Source organism: Stenella coeruleoalba (genome assembly GCF_951394435.1).
Source record: "Stenella coeruleoalba genome assembly, chromosome: 19".
Taxonomy (NCBI): Eukaryota; Metazoa; Chordata; class Mammalia; order Artiodactyla; family Delphinidae; genus Stenella; species Stenella coeruleoalba.
The window spans coordinates 43,322,311-43,341,196 of NC_137165.1; the positions used below are offsets into that span (position 1 = coordinate 43,322,311).

Below are 18,886 nucleotides of genomic sequence, written 5' to 3' on the forward strand. Positions count from 1 at the left end.
ATATTCAGATGTGGGTGCACATCTGAATCAATGTGGTGACATTGATCTGCCACTAGTGAGCAGAGTAAACCCAGTGAGTGGGCAGAGTTGGTGAATGGACATTCTTGAGGCCAGATGGAGAATATGGGTGGACCCCTTGTAATTGACACAGAAAAGCTTTCTGTGGGAGCTGGGGATTTCAGTGGTTGAAAGAGAACAGGCTAAACAGAGGGATGGAGCAGGTGGGAGCAGTGCTGTGAGGGAGCAAAGGGTGGCAGGGAAGCCGGACTATGCCTCCATTTCCCCACCTTTCCCTAAGAGATGCGACCAGCACTGTAAATCGACTATACTTAAAAAAAAAATGGAAAAAAAAAGATGCAACCAGCTTTTCTGGCCTTGCAGAGAGGGTTGATGGTACCCTGCAGCAATTCTGGCAGCCAAGGGGTTAAGCCCTCATGTCAGCTGCCTCTGGGGTGGTGTGAGGAGGTAGGACTCTGAGAAGAAGCAGTTACCTTGGCACCACTGTGGGCATCAGCTCCACTGCTGGAAACCTCCACAGAGCCCAGGCCCTTAGCTGCCAGTCTACTCTTCACTCAGCGTCCCGAGTGGTCCCAGGCGCTGGGCTCCTACGGCTTATTCTGGTTTCCCCTCCCCCACCCTAGTATCTGTGGACTCCGCCGGCTGGTGCAGACAAGTCAAGCCAGGGCGCAGACAGACAGATGTGCAGTCTCTGACTGCTCCTTGGTCTCCCGGCTCGGCAGCGTAGGGCCACCTGCGCTCTCTGGACACAGACCTGGCCTGGCCTCGCTGGGAATGCCGAGACTGAATGGGTGGGGGGGGGGGGGGGGGGGCGGGGCCGGGATGAGGGTACAGGAGGTGAGGAGAAATGAGAAATCTGAGATAGACACCACTGATCACAAGTCAGAAACAAGGGAGTAGAGGCGTCGGAGCTCAGAGGAGCTAGGCGTGGGTCCCGGGCTCTGAGCATGGGGGTGGAGAACAAGCCAGAAGCCCCCTTTCTTCCTTCCAATCGCTGCCTCTCCCTGGGACCCTCTCCGCCCTCCCTGCGGCCCCGGCCCTTTCCCCTCCCCCCAAAATCCTGCGTCCTCTGCGGATTGGTCCCCGGCCTTCCGGGGGCGGGGCCCGAGGACCCTGACGTCACCTGCCAAGGGGGGCGGGCGGCTAGGGAAGGGGGGTGACGGGCCCCAGCTCAGCACCTCGGAGAGCTCCCTCCCCTGCCTTGTTTTGCTCCGGAATCGCCGCCGGGGGAGGGAGCCAGGGGGCCCGGCCAGAGGCGCAGCGGCTGGAGGATGGCCCTGGAGGGGTCGAGGGGCCCCGGCGGGCAGAGGGCCCAGCCGTGATCCGGCGGGGGGGCCGGGGCTGCGGGCGGGTGGCGGGGGCAGCTAGAGGCGGCAGCAGTGGCTACACATCTGGATGGAAGCGAGCTTTGTCCAGACCACCATGGCTCTGGGGTTGTCCTCCAAGAAAGCGTCTTCCCGCAACGTGTCTGTGGAGCGTAGGAACTTGATCACCGTGTGCAGGTGGGCACCGCTGGCGGGCGGGGGTGGGGTGGTCAGGAAGAGGCGGCGGGGCGGGCTGCGGAGACCTGGACTGAGCGTGCCCGCGGGAGGATGCACAGCAGCCGCGGAGAAAAGGGAGGGAGCACAGGGTTAGGAGGGGCGCGTCCGCTATCCTCAGGCCCAGGCCTGGAGGGGGTTTGGAGGTCTGGTCCCTACCCTTCTAGGTCAAGCCTGGGGCCTGGGGGTGAGGGGTGTTTAATTGGCACTGCAGCTTCCTGTGAGAACCAGGAAGTGACATTGTGTGTGAGGGGGAGGGGTGGGGATGGCTGGCTCCCTTGCTGGGGGCGGGAGCTGGGTGGGCAGAGGAGAACTGATGGGATAGGGGGATGAACGCCCTCCAAGCGCACCCTCATTCCCACTCCCGTCAGCCTGGCCTCTCTGGGGTGGGGCTTTTCTGGGAGATTTTCCAGTGCTCAAATCCTGGATCAGGGATGGTGCCCTCCTCCATCTCTGGGCAGTTGCAGCCTATGGCCGGGTCAACTGGGCATGTAGGCAAAGTCCCTGAATGTGTCCAGTGAAGGCACGGCACTGCCACTGCCTTGGGAAGGACTGAGGGCCTGACCGCAGAAGTCTGGGTCTCCTGGGTTCAAGGGGAGGAGATTGGGAGGGCAGAGCCATTGGTTCCTGAGGGTGGGGCTGTCGCAGTGTTGGGAAGACCTGCCCACTTTCCTGGGGCCAGGAAGTGAAGCTTCCCACTTCCCAGCCCTGCAGTGATTCACCCCCGCTGCCCTGCCGTGAAGCCAGGAATGGCCAGTCTCTCAGCCCCCACCTGCACTCATCTCCCCGCTTAGGCTTAGGATGCCCCTGCCAGCTTCCTTCTCCACCTCCCCTCTCCCCCACGCCGCCTCTGAGGGCAGGGTGCCCCCAGTGCAGGGCTCAGCTGTCTTCCCTTGCCAGTCCCACGTGCCTGCACACTGGCCTTGGTCCTGCCCCTTCCCCCAGCAATCAGTGCCCACCTGATGCCCTGGCTTCCGTATCCTACAGTTCCTTCCAGGTTCCTGGGCACACACCCAACCGTACTGCGTCTGTCTCACACCATTATATCCCTAGTGCCTAGCACGGTGCTGTGCACATCTGACCTCTGTAAAAATGCCTGGAATGTTATAGAAGGAATGAGTGCCACAATGGCCCAGCCCAAACGCGGTCCCCTGCCTCCACGCTCACCCCCCACACCCTGCCGGCGTGTGGTGTAAAACACAGATGGTCCTAGATTCAAGCTCTTACTTTATCAGTTCTGAGCTGTACAACCTTGAGGAAGTCTCCTAACCACGCTGGGCCCTGGGTGCCTCATCATCCCCATTGTAGATGTAATAGCCACACCAAGGAGTGTGCCGAGCCCTGTGCTTGGCACACGAAAATCGCCCCGTCCCGATGCCGTCCTTCCAGTCCCTCTCCCCTCGCTTGATCTCCTAGGTTCCTCTTCCTTCTCTTGCCTGCCAGGACAGCTGGGCCTGTCGAGTGTGTGGGAAAGGGGGGAACTCCCCTTGGCCTAGGCTGCAGAAGCAGAGGTTCTGGTGGATTGGAAGTGCGCTTAGAGCTGGGATGTGAGGGATAGAGTTTTGGGGAAGATTGGGAGCATGACAAAGGCTCAGGAACCCCTCGGGCCCCTGCCGCCTCTTCATTGTCACGTGGTTCGCCTCCAGCTCCCAGAACAGTTCCCTTTAGCAGGCCGAGGGCTCCCCTGGGCCCTGGCCGCCCTGTCTCCATGGTAACCTGCAGCAGCCTTGCACCTCTGAGCAGGGGACACACCATGGGGCTCCTGGGGGGGCAATGACCAGCTGCAGCACCCCTGAGGACAGATGGCAGATGGCTGCCATGCTGAAACCAGCCGCAGGCCCCCACTGAGGTCTGACCCAAATGACCAGAAGAGATCACGGGGGCGGGGCTGCATAATGAAGCCCAGATGAATGCCCTAAACACAGGCTCCTTCTGGCTCTCCCATTAATGGCCCAGCTCCTCACCACCCCTACCCCATGGCCTGTGCTCACCTTCTCTCAGTCCTTCCTGGGATCTGAACCAGAATTTGATGAGACAGGTACCATTGTTCTTGTTTGCACCTGGGGAAAATGGGCCTTGGAGAGATTAAATGACTGTCCAAGGTCACCAGGTATCACATGGACACAAGATTTGGGTCCATCCAGGCTGCCTCTCCCTAGTGCAACTCCAGCACTGACCTGGCTCTGATTTCAGGCCAGACCAACTAACTCTAAGCCCATAGGGAAGGGAGAAAGGTCCACGGGCTTGGCTGTGCTATTGCCCCGAGAGCCTCAGGGGCCAAGGCTTGAGGGCTGGAGCACAGAGGGCAGAGGAGGCAGGGGTTGCTCGGGGCCTCGGTGATCCTGACATCCACCAGGAGGCCACAGATACAGCAGAAAGAGCAAGGCCTTTGGAGTCAGACATACCTGTTGACTTCTCACAAGCTGTGGGACTTTGAACAGATCAGTCAATCTCTTGGACCCTCAGTTACCTTATCTGTCAAATGGAGCTGACAGTGACAGCTGAGGACCCAGGGCTGTTGTAAGGATGGATGGGATAACACACGCAGAGTATAGTGCTGGGCACATCACAGGGCTTGATGAGCTTAGGGTAAAAAGGACAGTTCCAAGCAGCCCCCATGTTCCTGGATACCTCACCCCTGCTATGCCACCCATAGGGGCCCATGATGGGATGTTGGGAGCCACGTCTTCCTCCCTGTCCCAGCCCACTGCAGTGATGGCCGGTGGAGATTGCAGGCATAGGGACTGCAGAGGGAGCTGAGGCTCCGGGCAGGATTGGAGGGAGGGACGGGGGCTGCTGTGCTCCAGCCTCTCAGCCCCATTGGCTTCCCTTGGCTTCCTTCCTCTCTGAGAAGCCAGGTGTCCGGGCCCCCAAGCCCCCTTCCAGAGATCTGCTGCCAATGCCCCCTCCCACCCACTGAGTGTGTCAGACCCACACCCTGCACCTCCCCCGGCCCAGTTCTGCACCGCCTGGTTCTGGGCAGCTGGTGTGTGGGTGGCCAAGCTAGGAAGGAGAAGGGGGAAGGGGGGCATCCGTGTGCTGGAAGCCCACCTGGCCACCCACGCATGCCTACACTCCATGTGCTTGGTGCTAGCTCACATGCCCTGGTACAGGTGACCCGCACTCCACCCCAGAAGGGACTTGAGACTGTTCCAGCAATAGCAGAAGGCAGCTCGAGGGCGGGGCACAAAGCAGCTCCTAACTCCTATCCGACCCCTCCCCTTCTCTTGACAGAGAGAATGAACTCCAAAGGGTGGGCAAGGAGGAAGGGGCTCTGGGCTAGCCCGCTGGTTCTAGGTGCCTCATCTTTCTACTGATTGTTTTATCCCCTCTCATACCTTGTTCCTGAAGCTTCCTTTCTCTGCCTCTCACCTCTCCTGTCACCCACTTTGTCAATCAGTCTCCCACCTGCCACCCTACTCTCCCATGTCACAGCCCCTCTATGGGTCACTATAGTCTCCCCTGTCTCTCGCCCTCTTTCCCTCTGCTTCCCCACCACGTCCGTGCTCTTGGTGGCCTCTTCTCTGCCTTCCTTCTACCCCCATCACCTTGTCTTCTCACCTGACACCCTGCTGCCCCTTCTCCCTCCCCCTCACCCAGGTTCTCTGTGAAAACGCTGCTGGAGAAGTACACGGCAGAGCCCATCGATGACTCATCGGAGGAATTCGTGAATTTTGCAGCCATCTTAGAGCAGATCCTCAGCCACCGCTTCAAAGGTGGGCCCAGGTTCCTGTCTCCCCACTGCCCAGCCCTCCCAACTCCCAGCCTTCGGCTTCCAGCTACCCATCCCCCTCTGATCTACTCTGTGGCTTTCTGAACTCCATCATTCACCCTGGCCCCAATCCTGGACCATGCGCAGAAGCTCATGCACAGAGCTGGGAAGAGGGGAGGGGATCTTCTGGCCACAAGACAGTGGGTGTCCACAAGCCCCAGCCAGGGGTGTGCAGCTATGTGCCCTGTACATACATGCATGTGTGTGCACGTGCGTTTGGGACAGGCACTCCGCGCGTGCATGGCTGCTTCTACTTATGCATGTGTGTGCCCCATTACATGGACCCTCTCCGAGTTCCCTGGTCTTGCTGAGCCCCCTCCCTGCCCTGGCTCAGCCTGTGCCCCAGCAGGTCCGGTGAGCTGGTTCAGCTCAGACGGGCAGCGGGGCTTCTGGGACTACATCCGCCTGGCCTGCAGCAAAGTGCCCAACAACTGCGTAAGCAGCATCGAGAACATGGAGAACATCAGCACTGCCCGAGCCAAGGTAGGTGGCCTGCAGCGAGCAGGGCCAGGGCAGCTGCTCCCTGCTCTGGATACGGGAGGGCTGCCTGTTCCTTGGTCCTGGCCCCTGCCCACGGGCACTGGGGAGAAGGGCCACAGGAGATCCAGACCCAGTGGTGCACACTTGAGTCCCTTCGGGGCAGCAAGTAAAGGTGAGCGTGCTTTCCAGGGCCGGGCGTGGATCCGGGTGGCACTGATGGAGAAGCGCATGTCGGAATACATCACCACAGCCCTACGGGACACCCGGACCACCAGGTCAGACCTCCTCAGTCAGTGTGGACCACAAGTCCCAGTGTGTACATTCATTGCCTAAACACACTTGATCCTTAAGTTCCTGCTGTAACCTTCAGTACCTGGACTACAATTCCCAGTATGCACTGCTAGTTTCCATCTCCCAGACTGTCCACCAGTCAGCTGGGCCTGCAGTCCCAGAACACACCTTTAGCACCACCACCACCTCTTCCAAGTCAAATTTATTATCTCCCATGACCCCCAGCACTGATCTCATGCACAGCTCTGCTCTCAGACACAGCTCTGGACAAGCCTCAACTGTGTATCGTTTTACTTGTTGGCCTTCCCTGGCCTACAACACAGAGCCCTACCTGCTCCCCAAACAGCAGCAGCAGTCTGTACTTGCTACGCACGGCCTCCAGAGCCCCAGCGGTCAGCGCTTCAATCCCTGCACTGCGGGCTTTTGACTGCATTGTGTCTCTAGCCTGTCCTCACGTTTCCGAGTTCACGTCAACATATTTTTGAGCATCTACTGCATGCCGAGCACTGTTTTAGGACTTGTTTCCTGCTTTTTAAGGATCTGGGTGACCCAGTGCTTGGTGGGGAAGGGGGAGTTCTGAGGACGGAGGTCTAGTCTCAGGGCACACACGTTCTAATAGGTGGGAAACACAGTGCTATCCCCAGTGGGCCCCAGTCTGAGCGGGTGAAAAGATCCACAGCTGAGGGGTGAGCGGGAAGAAGATACCTCCTTTCTCTAGGAAAGGCTGGTAATAAGCCAACAAGAGACGCTCTGAGGGGCGGGGCTCCCTGGGAGGATGCTACACCGGCAGTGCCTCACCCCTCCCCGCAGACGTTTCTATGACTCGGGAGCCATCATGCTGCGGGAGGAAGCCACGGTCCTCACCGGGATGCTGATCGGACTGAGCGCCATAGACTTCAGGTGGGGCCTGGGTGGCCGTGGCCATGGTGGGGGGTTGAGGTGGTTTCTCTGCGAAGGTCCGCACTCCCATCCCCTCATACCCGCCCCCAACCCTGTGGCTGCTCTGCCCCCAGCTTCTGCCTAAAGGGCGAAGTGCTGGACGGGAAGACCCCCGTAGTCATCGATTACACGCCCTACCTAAAGTTCACCCAGAGGTGAGCAGCCCGATTGCGGCGGGGGTTGCTGGGTGCGGACAGACGACGGCCCTGAGGGGCGGGGATGGCGGGAGACGGGCGGGCTGGGCGGCATCCTGGTCCCCCTGCCCAAGGGGGTGCCCACTGCGCCCTCCTTCCAAGCTACGACTACCTGACCGACGAGGAGGAGCGGCACAGCGCCGAGAGCAGCACGAGCGAGGACAACTCGCCCGAGCACCCGTACCTTCCTCTCGTCACCGACGAGGACAGCTGGTACAGCAAGTGGCACAAGATGGAACAGAAGTTTCGCATTGTCTACGCGCAGAAGGTGCGCGGTGCGCGGCGGGGGCGGGGCGGGGGGCCGCTTAGAGCCCGGCAGAAGGCGGGCGGCCGCTGGGACCCCCTCCTCTCGTCGCCGGGGCTGAGCCGGCGCCCCCGCAGGGCTACCTGGAGGAGCTGGTGCGTCTGCGCGAGTCGCAGCTGAAGGACCTGGAGGCGGAGAACCGGCGGCTGCAGCTGCAGCTGGAGGAAGCGGCGGCGCAGAACCAGCGGGAGAAGCGGGAGCTGGAAGGAGTGATCCTGGAGCTGCAGGAGCAGCTGTGAGTGCCGCCGCGGCCCTGACCCCGGTCCTCGGCCACCCCGACCACATCACCCCAGGGAACCCCCGCCATTGCCCCCATCGAGTCTAACGCCACCTTTCCTTATACCAAGCACCAGCATCAAACCCCCGAGTCCGTCACTGCCACCCGGAGATCCAGCCCCCTCCCCGCCACCGCGACCTAACATCATGCTCGACATAAGGCCCCCCACCAACCGGCTCCCCACTTCACCCTCAACTACCCGACATAAGCTAGAATGGCCATTGAACAGTACTCCTGGGACCCCAAGATTACAATTAAGGACCTCTAATTAATGTGACTCAACGACCTTCAGCATGACTGCATTATTCCCTCTGTTCACCACTCCTCTGCTCTGCAGCGTAGGTCCACTGACCATCGTCACCCACCGTGACCCCTGACCTCACCCCTACCCATCCCTCTAACCGTTCCCCTTGAACGTTTTCATCACCCTGTGACCTCCCAGCATGATTGTGGCACCCCATGACCCTTCATGATTCCCACACTATTCTGCACCCACCCGTCCACCACCCTGGCTGACCCCGCAACATCTCATTATTCCCCTAACCCCCAGCACGAGTGCACTAATTCCTGTCACCGCCATGGCCCCCCAGTACCCTCCACTGGCTCCCAGGATCTGCCCCACTGACCCTCAGCATTCCTACCCATTTCTGCTACCCAGGTTTCAACCCTAACCCCTCCCCTCCCCTCCTGCTGAGCCCCTCTTCCCCACTTCTGCTCCCTCTTCCAGCCAGGCCTGACCCCCCCTCCCCATCCCAGGACAGGTCTGATCCCCGGTGACCATGCTCCCCTGGCCCAGGGTTCCAAGGACGTCACCACACGCCTGGTCAACCAATGGCCGTCACTGGGAACACTCAATGGGGCCGAGAGCGCCAACAACCCTAAGCTCTACCGGAGGTAAGCCCCAGGCAGGCTTGGCTCGGCCTTAGTGCCACTCCCTCCTCTACCAGGGAAGAGGGGCACTGGGGCCGTGGGCCTCTGCCCGCACACCAGCTCTCTGCTTTGCTACAGACACAGTTTCATGAGCACGGAGCCGCTGTCGGCTGAAGCCAGTCTGAGCTCGGACTCCCAGCGCCTGGGAGAGGGCAAGCGGGACGAGGAGCCCTGGGGCCCCATTGGTGAGCCCCCCAATCCAGCACCCATCCCGGAAGGGCTGAGGCCAGGCCTTGGGGCTTGTAGTCAGGCCCTGGCCACTTCCCTCATTCATTCAACTCTTCCCAAGAACCTAGCACAGCAACTGAGAGCTTGGTTTGGGGCGTCAGGCAAATCCCAGCTGCGCCTCCTCTGGCTGCGCGAGCTTGGTCACTGATTCCACCTTGCTGAGTCCTTCTCATCTGTAAAACGGGGATGTTGTTTAAAATGATCACCAGTGTTGGCATATGGTGAGGGCTCCATGGCTTTTGGCATCATGACGTCCTCAAGAGCCCCGCAAATCCTCAGGGAGTTCTTCGCCTAACTAATTTGCTCTTAACTCATGCGCTCTGTGAACCAGTCGCCTGATCGTTGTTTCCCCCTTTTCTTTGGCTGCCAGGAAGCTCAGAGCCAAATTAGTGGCTCCCTTCAAGAGAATGTCCAGGACTTCAACGCATGCATTTTGTGTTGCCCTCCCCACTCTGGCTTCACCTCGGTTTCCCACCTTAGTCTTCCCGGTGCCTGGACTACCTGTCTTTTCTTTCTAAAAACCACACTGTACTGGATGACCCTAGATCTTCTTTGGCACAAGGCAGGCTATGGACGTGAAACCCCGCCACACTGTGTTTGTGATTGTCCGTGTGTCTGTCTCCCCACCAGACTGTGAGCTCCGTGAGGGCAGGGACTGTCTCGTCCGTTCTCTGTATCCCCCGTGCTTGGAACGGAACAAGTGCTCACCGTGTGTTTAATAAATGGACAAAGAGAGAGGATGAACCCTCGGGGGGAGACAGAGACATAAACTGACGATTACAATACAGTGTCCCAAGCTCTGTGCATGGAAATGGGCAGGTGCTTACCAGGGCTTAACTGAAAAAGGCAAGCGCTCCAGAAATGAGGAAGGTCTCCAGATGGGTGACCTGAGGGCTGTCCCTTCACCGCCTGCACCTGTGCACACCCAACTCACACACGCAACTCGCACACACAGACCAGTTGGCCCCGCCTCACCCGCCCTCTCTCCCCAGGGAAGGACCCCACGCCCTCCATGCTGGGCCTCTGCGGCTCTCTGGCTTCCATCCCCAGCTGCAAGTCCCTGGCGAGCTTCAAATCCAACGAGTGCCTGGTGAGCGACAGTCCCGAGGGCAGCCCGGCACTGAGCCCCAGCTGAGGAGCGGCGTGGGCGGTGCCGGTCCCCCTGCCGCCTTTCCTCACAGCCCCCCAATCCAGGCCACCCTCCAGGGAATGCTGCCCACTCAGCCAGGCGTCTCTCGGGAGACACCCTTTGCTTCTAGCCCGGTTCAGCTTCTTGCCCGTGGAGGCAGGAGCTGCCAAGGGAGGCAGCTTGGGCCAAGAGGCAGGGGCACTGGGGCCACAGGGAGCCCTCAGGAAGCTTATTCTTCTGGCGACCCTGCTGCCTGGCTAGCTCCCTACCGGACTCTCCTTCGCTCATCTCCCCGCCCTCCTCAGGAGCTGGTGGCCCAGCCTGGCACTGCCGCCTCCCTTGCCTCTCCTGTCTGTCCCTGTGTATGCCCCCGAGTCACTCCTTCCTCAGCTCCCAGGCTGGGGGGGGGGGCGGGGGGCAGCTATGAGGGTAGCAGGCAAATAAAAACCAGAGGACTGCGAGCAGCCTTGTCTGTGGGGGGACTGGGACAGGGACCCTGTTCTGAGGTTGGCAGGATGCGGCGGCGCTAGTGCTGGGCCCGTAACCAAGGTGATGCTAGACCAGATAAAATCAGGTGTGCCCCCTGGGAGCAGACTGGTCAGAATAATTCAAGAAGTGGGGAGCTTCTGTATCAAGTGTCCTAAATATTCGGTCAGCCCAGGGAAGGACAAAAACATGTAAGGACTCTTCAACCTGATACTCTTTGGTAACTCATTTACCCCAGGCAAAGAAGATGCTGGACATCCTGGGTGGCAGGATGGAGAAAGCAAGGCCTGGCAGGGCCCCGTTTCCCTTCCATCATCCTGAGCAATACAGCTTCGGCCTAGAGATCCAGACCCTTCCATTAGGCCAAAGCCTGGCAGTGAAGCCACCCTCCCTCCTGGGTTGTTGCTTAAGTGTACCCTTGGGGAGAGGTCTCACCACCCCCTCAACTCAGGGTCCTTATCCCCACCTGCTCTCACTACACTGTGGGAGGGGTCCTCTATGTGGGTGCCACCTGGGCAGCCAAAGTCAACGTCAAGGTCCCTTCCAGCCCTCTTCTGTGCAAATCACTCACCAAATCCTGCTTCCCACCCGCCCCAGAGACCCCCACAATCAGAGGCAGTGGAAAGAAGTTTATCATCTTTAGACTCAAGGAGTTAACAAGGGTGGGTGTAAACTATGCCGGGCGCAAGGCTTCGCGGCTCCTGGGGGCAGGCCCAGCTGCAGCAAAGCCACAGGGAAAAGAGGGGGGAGAAGTTAGCAAATTTGGTCTTGAACTTGAGGGGAGGGCGTGATGATTCCTGGGGCTGGGGAATGGGGAGCAGCAGGAAGAAAGAGAGGAGGGGTCGGCGTGGGCCCAGAGGGGCAGCCGCCTACCCCTGGGGCTCAGAGGGGGGAGGAAAGAGAAAGGAGGCCCCTCCCCGCAGTGCTGAGGAAAAGGCACTTGGCTCAGTCTCCTCCCGCCCCACTCCCACCACGGAAGAGGTCGGGTCCTTGTCCCCTCGTTCCTTTCAAGGGCCCAGAAACTGTTCCTGGTTGAGCCTCTGGAAGAAGCTTTTACCGAACTCATAAGTGCTGATCATGATGGCACACGACGGGGCGGCCTTGATGATCCTCGGGAGGAAGCCTGCGGTGGGAGGGGGAGGCTGGGGTCAGAGGTCGGGCCCCCAGGAGCCCCACCTCCACCAGGGAGTGGACACACACAGCCGCTCACCTGCAAAGAGGCCCCTGGTGCCCGACTCGGCCCGGATTCTCCGCAGCAGTAGCCAAGTGGAGTCCGCGTGTGGGGGTGTCACTGCAAACCAAGGCGAGGCCCTATAAGACCCCGCTGGGGCCCCGCCTGCCCTGCCCCGCACAGCCGGGGCCCCTCACCTCTCACAGCCTCCACCGCTCCTAGCGCGACCTGGCGCTGAGTCTTCACCACATCGAAGGGTAGAGTCAGGATGGCCGCCACCTGGTGGGGTGGGGAGAGGGCTGGTCTCCATTCCCAGGACCCCCATCCCCTGCACGCGGCTAGGGTCTGCCAGCCCCAGCTAGAGCTTCAGAAGGGCAGGGGGAGCGCACTCCTCGACAGGCAAGCAAGGACTCTTCCGGAGCATCTGCAGCGGCCCTCAGGTCACCCCAAGGACACCTCTACTGGCCACGCTCCCAGCCTGGTCAACTCACTGTCCCTGAGATGCCGCCAGCCACAAAGCTGATGCCCACAGAGGTCTGGTCCTTCGGCCTGAGCCCACGCAGCCAGCTCTTCACCAACTCATAGTTGAACCAGTACAGAGCTTGGGGGCACAGGGGTTCACTCGTTAGAGATGGGAAGGGCAGTGGGACAGGCCACGATCCTCCCACCTTTCACAGACTTATATCACGACCACTCCCTCCCAGCTACGAAGCCTGCCTGCCACGTGCCAGTTCCCGTAACAGGCCCTGCAAGAAGTATCTTGTGAACACCTTGCTGAATATCCCGCCCGCTGGGACCACTTCACAGATGAGGCGTTCCCGGCTCCGAGAGTTTACGTGACTTCAAGGTCAGTAGTAGCAAAGCTGGGACTTGGCTGTAGACTTCCTGGGCTCCCTTACCCCAATCCCTGCACTCCTGGGGCCTACCTGAGAAGGGCACATCCCGAAGGGCAGTGGGACCCCAGCCCAGCCACAGTGAGCGCCAGCCGCCTTGAGCCACAGCTGCTCGGACGCAGGTGCCCAGCTCCCGGTATGACAGATGCTGAGCCTGCAGCTTTGTCCGCACCAGCTCCAGGGGACTGATCACAGTCACAGTGCCCACTGCGGGGACCAGTGAGGAGGGGTCAGTTTACAGGTCCCAGGGGCAGCCTGCCCAGCGTCTGGGGGCCTTGAACGTCCCCCCCACCCCTAGGCTGGCAGAGGTTGGAGCTGGGAGTCCAGACTGGGCTCCGGCACAGGTGGGGTCAAAGGAAGGTGGAAAGCCCAGGGCTGTGCTCACAGCGGGCCAGTGCGCCAGCCACCATGGGTGCGTAGAGATCAGAGGTCAGGGCTCGACCACACAGGAAGGCCTTGAGTTGGTCGTAGGCGGTGAAGTAGACGGCAGTGGCCGGCACAGTCATCACCCTAGGGGTGTGAACAGGTTAGCCAAGACTCCCCAAAGTTCCCAAACCTCCCAAGCTTCCCCTGCCCCACCCAGCCAGCCAACAGGGGAGTAAGGGGTCAGTGGGGTATCAGGGGAAAGCAATACACAGAACTGGGGTACTCACAGGGTGGCTGGGAGGCCGCTCCACAGGGTCCTCGTGCCCTCATGTCTCACAATCTTCACAAAGGCATCCTGGCCAAGCAGACACCAGCCCAGGAGGAGGGAGGATGAACATGAACAAGGCTTGTGGTGGGGCTGGCCCAGGCTGGGCCCTAGCCTGATGCCCTCGCTCCTACCCAGTAGCCCCTCAGGCCTCTACACGTGGAATTCCCTATTTGGCTCCAAACAGACTCCTATTCACCCTTCAAAATCTTGTGATGGCCCCACCTCCTCAGGAAAACCCTTCCCAAACTGAACTGGCCACCCCTATGTGCTTTGCGCTACCCGTTCTTTCCTGGGTCTGCTGCCTGACCAATCTGAATCCCTCAGGAATGCCAACAGACCCAGCTAAGGGTACAGCTGCTCCTCACCACGGTGCCAGTGAAGCGACTGGGGTCCTGAAACCAGATGGCACAGCGGGCACCATTTGGGCACAGGTACAGAGGCTCTAGGACACCATTGCAGTACAGGAGGCATTTCCCTGTGGATTGGAGAGAGGAGGGCACTGGGGAAGGGGAGGCGCATTAGCATGACAGAGCCCTGGAACCTCACAGGGAGGTGGTGAGCTCCCATCCCTGGAGGGCCAGCAGAGCCTGGGGTCCCTGGGTGGACGTTCTTGTGTAGGACAGAGAGCTAGCTAATATGATCTAGAAACGCGTACTAGTCCGTGGCTGTGAGGCCCCCGTGTGCCCCGGGGAGACTGGGACATCCCTCCCCAGGACACTTACAGGTCCCCCGTGGCGTGGGACACTCACATTTGGCGTAGGAGAGGCTCCAGAGTCTGGAGGAAGACATCAGCTCTAAAACACAAGGCACTACCTCAAGTCACAAATGTTCCCCACCTACCCCAGGGACCTCATCTCTGGGGACCCCTGACACCACTCCCTATTGGCTTCAGGGTCAGACACTCACCACTGGCCACCGAGGGGCGCTGAGACTGCAAGCGTACCTTCACCACGTCCAGGGGGGTCACTGGGGGAGGAGGGCAGGTCTGAAAGCTCCTTTCAGGACCCTGCCCCGAACCCCTCTTCCAGAGCCAAGTCATTTCTAATCTCTGGTCTGCCCCAGTCCCAAGCTGCCCCCACCCCACCATCCCAGGTCTTACTGAAGAGAGAGGTGACCACGGCCCCAGCGCCGGATGCCACCATTTGTTGGAGGGGACTAATGCCCCCAGGGTCCTGGTCAGCCATTTTGTAGCTCCAGTTCTGAAAAACAAACCTCAGTCAATTGGAGCACAAAACCGGAATCAGGGGGAGGGAGAGAAAGGAGGCAGAGGCTCCTGGGGACACTAGCTGGACCCTCACCCCACTCACTCACTATGAGTTTCCCATAACCACTTTCTATAGCAGTTATTGTCAACTCCACCTTGCCAAAGGGGAAAGAGGCTCAGAGATGAGGTGACCTGCCCAAGGTCACCGTGGGAGCAGTTAGGAGGGAATCTGGGAGAGTCATCCGTCAGTTAATGGACGGTAATGACCCACCGCCATTCCTCACCCTCACCACACGGGCTTACTGTGCACCTCTTCAGTGCAGGTACCCGGGTTGGCCTGGGGGACCCAAAGATCAAAACGCCTGAGCCGCCCCCCTACGCCCCCCACTCCAGCACCCAGCCCCAAGGCGGGCGCATGCGAGCCTCGAGTCACCGGACGTGGAGAGGTAGAGCCCGGCAGGGAGGGAAAGGTAACAAACCTGAGGGCGGCGAAGGGTCCGTCCACTCTCTGGGACTGCAGGCGGGGGTTCCCGGCCCTCCCCCGCGCCCGTCCTCCCGAGGCCGGAGGGCCAAGCCCCAAGCCTGGATGGGAAGGATAATCTCTCTGCTCCCTCTCCCTCAAAATCTCTTTCTCAGGGGAGCCGGTCGAAAGTGCGGGAAGCAGGCATGGGGAGACAAGATCGCTCTTCGCCCCTCGGCGACACTCTCTGTCCTGGCCCCGCGCGCAAAGGGCGCCCGGTGGGGCCGACCAGGTCGGCCCGCGACTCCCGGCCCCCATCCAGGCCCGGCTCAGGCTCCCAGGACCCCCAGAGACCCGACTCCCGCCTCCGCCCCCTCAGCCCAGGTCCAGCCCCGCCCACCTGGCTCTAGGCCGGTGCTTGCGCGGCGCGGCGCCCGGCGCCGGGCGGGCCCATAGCGGCTCCGCGGCCGGGACCGGCTCCACTCCCGCTCGCTAGGCACCCAGGCCGACTCGGAAACTGGACGAGCCCGTCCCGCCCCTGGACGGCGCCGCGAGGCCCCGCCCCCCCACGGGCCGACCAGCCGACTGCCCGGAGTGAGGCCGGCCCGCCCACTCGCGGCCTCCTCTGGGTCCCGCGCTAACGCGGCCCCGCGCCGCGGGTGCCCCGCCGGGCCCGCGCGCCAAGGTCGCGAGTCTCCACGCAGCGCTTGACCTGGCGGCAGCACCGTACTTGACAGCGTATTGTCGCCAACACCACCCCACCAGCATCCCGGCCGAGCGCTGCTCCCGCAAACTTTCTAGACGAACGTGGGTAAAGCACTCTCCCCATTTCCCTCATTTGTTTGGTGGCGGAGGTTTGAATCAGTTCTTCCAAGGCCATGGGGGGCGATGAAATAGTGCTGGCAAACATTAACCCATCGGGCTCGTTGCTGATGTTTTACAACTTTACGGCGACCGTATCAAACAGGGTCGTCCCTATTTAACAATCCATCGAGACTGCAACTGCAAAACCACTTGACAAAACTGAGGGGTACCCTGCGGGTGTGGGTAGTGAAGTTGACGAGTAAGTAACCCGGGCCAGGCAGGCTGGACAGAGAGGAAAGGCTGGCCCGGGAGCCGGGAGACGCGGGTTCAACCGGGTTTAACTTGGGCTTCGTCCCACCTCCCTGTGACCCTGGGCAAGTTACAACACCGCTCTGGGTCTCGGATTCCTCCTTCGCACAGGAATAGGATTGAGTCGGGGAGAAGGAGACCGACATTTCTGTGTTGGTTTCTCTCACGAAACCTATTTCTTCTACGTCTCAGAACTTCTAGTAGATCATTATTAACCCCGTTTTACAGAAGACGAAACGGAGGCTTAAAGTTAAGAACTGGACAAGTACCTCCCCCGCACCACATTGCCTCCCCGAGTGACAGGTGGGCGTTAATCCTGGACGTCTCTGATCCCGCTTCTCAGGAGCCGCATTTCTGTCCCGGACCAGCCCCGCACCCGAGACCCCATCAGCTGCCTCGCTTTTAAAACTTTCATGCGGCGAAGAGTGTCCTAAGAGAAAAAGGAACACCGGCTCCGAGGCTGCGCCTTTAAGAAGGGTAGGCTGTGACTTTGACGTCACCAGCTCTTCCGCCCCTTACCCCGAGAATGGTCGCGTCCGGGCCTGGAGTCGCCCGCCAGCCGGTGCACGCCGGGTTAGCACGTGGGTTCCAAGGGGCCAACCGTGTGCTTTCCCTGAGAAAAGACTTTGCGGCTCTCCACCGCTAGGAAGCCCGAAATGGGGGGCGGGGAGTGACCCGTGAAGTGCTGCTGATCAAAAGGGCCCTGAGAGAAGGCGCCCTTTCCATGCCCTTCCCATACCAACTGAATTCTGAAACGACACAAAATAATTTTATAAACTGAGGGCGAGAACCCAGCCCCTATTAGGGTCCTTTACTCCCTCAAAGTTATGACTTACACAGTTTCACAGCCATCAGCCAAGAGATAACTCCCCCCCATTTTACAGAGGAGGAAACTGAGGTACTTGTGTGTAATGACTCCTGGTGTGGAGTAGAATCCAGACTTCTCCTACGCACTCTCCCATTTTTCACATGAGAAAATGGGGACCCCAGAGGTCAAGTTGCACCAAGATCACACAAATGAAAGAGCTAGAATTCAAACCCCGTCCTACCTGAGTCCAGAGGATCTCCCATCCCATCCCATTCTCAACCAGGGCTCTCTGCTCCCTGCAAATGTTTACTCAGGCCTCAGGCCCCAAAGAACTCTAAGATACAGCGCGGTGGGGCTGCACCACTTACCTGCCTCCAGATCAGAGCACTGGGAGGGCAGGACCTGGTTCCAATCTGGGCTGCCTGCTGCAGCAGCTGTGGGACCTCTAGCAAGTATCTAGAGTCCTTTAAGCCTTCGTTTCACCCATTTATAAATGAGCTGATGGGGATCAAAATACCCCTGCCTCATGGGAATTTGAGGATGTAATGAGTTAATAGCTCTAAAGTGCTTAGAGCCCTGTCTGGCACTTGGCAAGCAGCTGGTGGCCACTACTATTATTACGGATTGCCCCCCGCCCCACTCCAGGACCTGTGGCACAGAAAGTTCTGGAAAGGGTCTTTAGAGCAAGCAGGATTCTGGTCCCACCTCTGCCTCTAAATGCAGGCACAGATAATGATAACTCCTTACACACCTTCTTCCCCAGAGCAAAGTAGCACAGCCAGGAATCAAACATGGTGACCTCTGAGCCTCAGTTTCCTTCACAGTAGAATGAGGGGCCTGCACTCCATTTCTGGTTTTCTTCTTGCAATAGGATGCCTTTGAGATCTGTCACTACACCTCAGTTTCCTCAGCTGAAAATAAGGATGAGTTACCCATCCTGCTAATTTACAGACTCTTAGCTAAAGTCATGTCTGTGAAAAGCTGAGTCGACAAACAGTTCTGTAGTCCCACCCAGAGCTGAGTAGATCTCACTCCCTGCCATCCCCTACATGTAAATGCTTGGAGGCTGAGAAAACCTTGGTATAACCAAATGCCAGCATGCTGGCAACCGTCTGGGCGGAAGGAAGAAGTTATCCACCACTGGAGCTGGTGGAGGTGTCATCCAAGGACGATCATAGCGACTGCAGGGTGGATCCAGAGCCTTGAGATGCCCATGAACCTGTGGGGCTCCGGCTAGACTGGCCTGACCTGAGAAGCAAGCCTAGAGGCCTGAGGAGGCGGCGGCCACTGTCCCGGCTGTGTCAGCCGCGGTTCACGCTGACCACACACCCCGTGGTCCTACTAGAGGCAGCATGTGGCTCCGTGTGGCCATCACCGGCCTCCTTGTCAGATGGAAAAACAGAAACTCCTTTCAGCTGTAAAAGGGGAGAAAACAGTACCAGCCCCAGGGATTATCTCAGGGACTGATGGACAAGTCCTTGCCTGGCAAGTGAGGTAAACAGAAGATAGTTTATTGTAAGGCTGAATTCTTCCAGGGCGAGCCCCAGCTTGCACCCGCAGGGCCTAGGAAGACATTTATGCGGCTGAAGTAGGGCTCAGGTTCCTCCCGTGGACGCTACCAGCACCTCTGAGTTCAGGGCTTGAACCGTTCCCCCCTAGAGGTGCCTTCCTGTAGGCAAGGCCCCAGGCTGCAGGACCACTGAACCGGAGAAGAGAAATCCAAACTCTAGGCCTCACGTTAAATGCCAAGTCAGATCTTTGATTGGGCCCTGGGGGCAGGGAGGGGTGGGGAAGTTATAGAGGACTTTATTGTGACAACTGGAGAAAACTGAATAAAGCCTGTATAGTTGATATTACTTTATCAACGTTAAATTTCTTGAGTGTGGTAACCATACAGTGGTTTTGTAGAATGTCCTTGGTCTTAGGAAATGCACACTGAGTGTTTAGTGGCATATGT

The 18,886-nt window shown here is 59.4% G+C and overlaps 2 protein-coding genes across 7 annotated transcripts; one reads left to right on the forward strand and one right to left on the reverse strand.

Annotated features, from left to right (window-relative positions):
- The first annotated feature begins 1,390 nt into the window (after positions 1 to 1,390).
- On the forward strand, positions 1,391 to 10,245 carry RUNDC3A (RUN domain containing 3A). Of its 3 annotated transcripts, none has more exons than XM_079905892.1 (11): positions 1,391 to 1,520; positions 5,157 to 5,272; positions 5,663 to 5,811; positions 5,998 to 6,083; positions 6,910 to 6,999; positions 7,113 to 7,193; positions 7,335 to 7,500; positions 7,614 to 7,771; positions 8,570 to 8,707; positions 8,822 to 8,928; positions 9,964 to 10,245. In XM_079905892.1, exons 1-11 carry the CDS (start codon positions 1,414 to 1,416, stop codon positions 10,104 to 10,106), a joined length of 1,341 nt encoding a protein of 446 aa, XP_079762018.1. In that variant the 5' UTR covers positions 1,391 to 1,413; the 3' UTR covers positions 10,107 to 10,245. The 3 variants fall into 3 exon arrangements, with proteins under 3 accessions (XP_079762018.1, XP_079762019.1, XP_079762020.1); XM_079905893.1 differs by having other exon boundaries at positions 5,675 to 5,811; XM_079905894.1 differs by having other exon boundaries at positions 5,678 to 5,811.
- A 961-nt stretch (positions 10,246 to 11,206) lies between these two features.
- Positions 11,207 to 16,583, reverse strand: SLC25A39 (solute carrier family 25 member 39). 4 transcript variants are annotated; one of them, XM_079903720.1, is made up of 13 exons: positions 15,409 to 16,275; positions 15,028 to 15,130; positions 14,444 to 14,543; positions 14,251 to 14,310; positions 14,094 to 14,138; positions 13,710 to 13,819; positions 13,304 to 13,371; positions 13,036 to 13,160; positions 12,684 to 12,857; positions 12,249 to 12,358; positions 11,955 to 12,036; positions 11,797 to 11,877; positions 11,207 to 11,709 (listed from the first exon to the last, which is right to left on the reverse strand). In XM_079903720.1, the coding sequence occupies exons 3-13, from the start codon at positions 14,526 to 14,528 to the stop codon at positions 11,594 to 11,596; spliced, it is 1,056 nt and encodes a 351-aa protein (XP_079759846.1). In that variant the 5' UTR covers positions 14,529 to 14,543; positions 15,028 to 15,130; positions 15,409 to 16,275; the 3' UTR covers positions 11,207 to 11,593. The 4 variants fall into 4 exon arrangements, with proteins under 4 accessions (XP_079759846.1, XP_079759843.1, XP_079759845.1 ...); XM_079903717.1 differs by having other exon boundaries at positions 13,710 to 13,843; positions 15,409 to 16,274; XM_079903719.1 differs by lacking the exons at positions 15,028 to 15,130; positions 15,409 to 16,275 and adding an exon at positions 16,391 to 16,583 and having other exon boundaries at positions 13,710 to 13,843.
- Between the last annotated feature and the right edge of the window lie 2,303 nt (positions 16,584 to 18,886).

Bases quoted from the DNA above. Each gene is read 5' to 3' on its own strand.
- RUNDC3A (XM_079905892.1), top strand. From the start codon at position 1,414: ATGGAAGCGAGCTTTGTCCAGACCACCATGGCTCTGGGGTTGTCCTCC. The intron at 5,273-5,662 runs GTGGGCCCAGGT...GCCCTGGCTCAG, and splicing joins CCTCAGCCACCGCTTCAAAG to CCTGTGCCCCAGCAGGTCCG. The intron at 7,000-7,112 runs GTGGGGCCTGGG...CTCTGCCCCCAG, and splicing joins CTGAGCGCCATAGACTTCAG to CTTCTGCCTAAAGGGCGAAG.
- SLC25A39 (XM_079903719.1), bottom strand. From the start codon at position 14,528: ATGGCTGACCAGGACCCTGGGGGCATTAGTCCCCTCCAACAAATGGTG. The intron at 14,311-14,443 runs GTAAGACCTGGG...CTCCTCCCCCAG, and splicing joins CGTGGTCACCTCTCTCTTCA to TGACCCCCCTGGACGTGGTG. The intron at 13,844-14,093 runs GTGAGTGTCCCA...CCCCTTCCCCAG, and splicing joins GAGCCTCTCCTACGCCAAAT to TGCCCTCCTCTCTCCAATCC.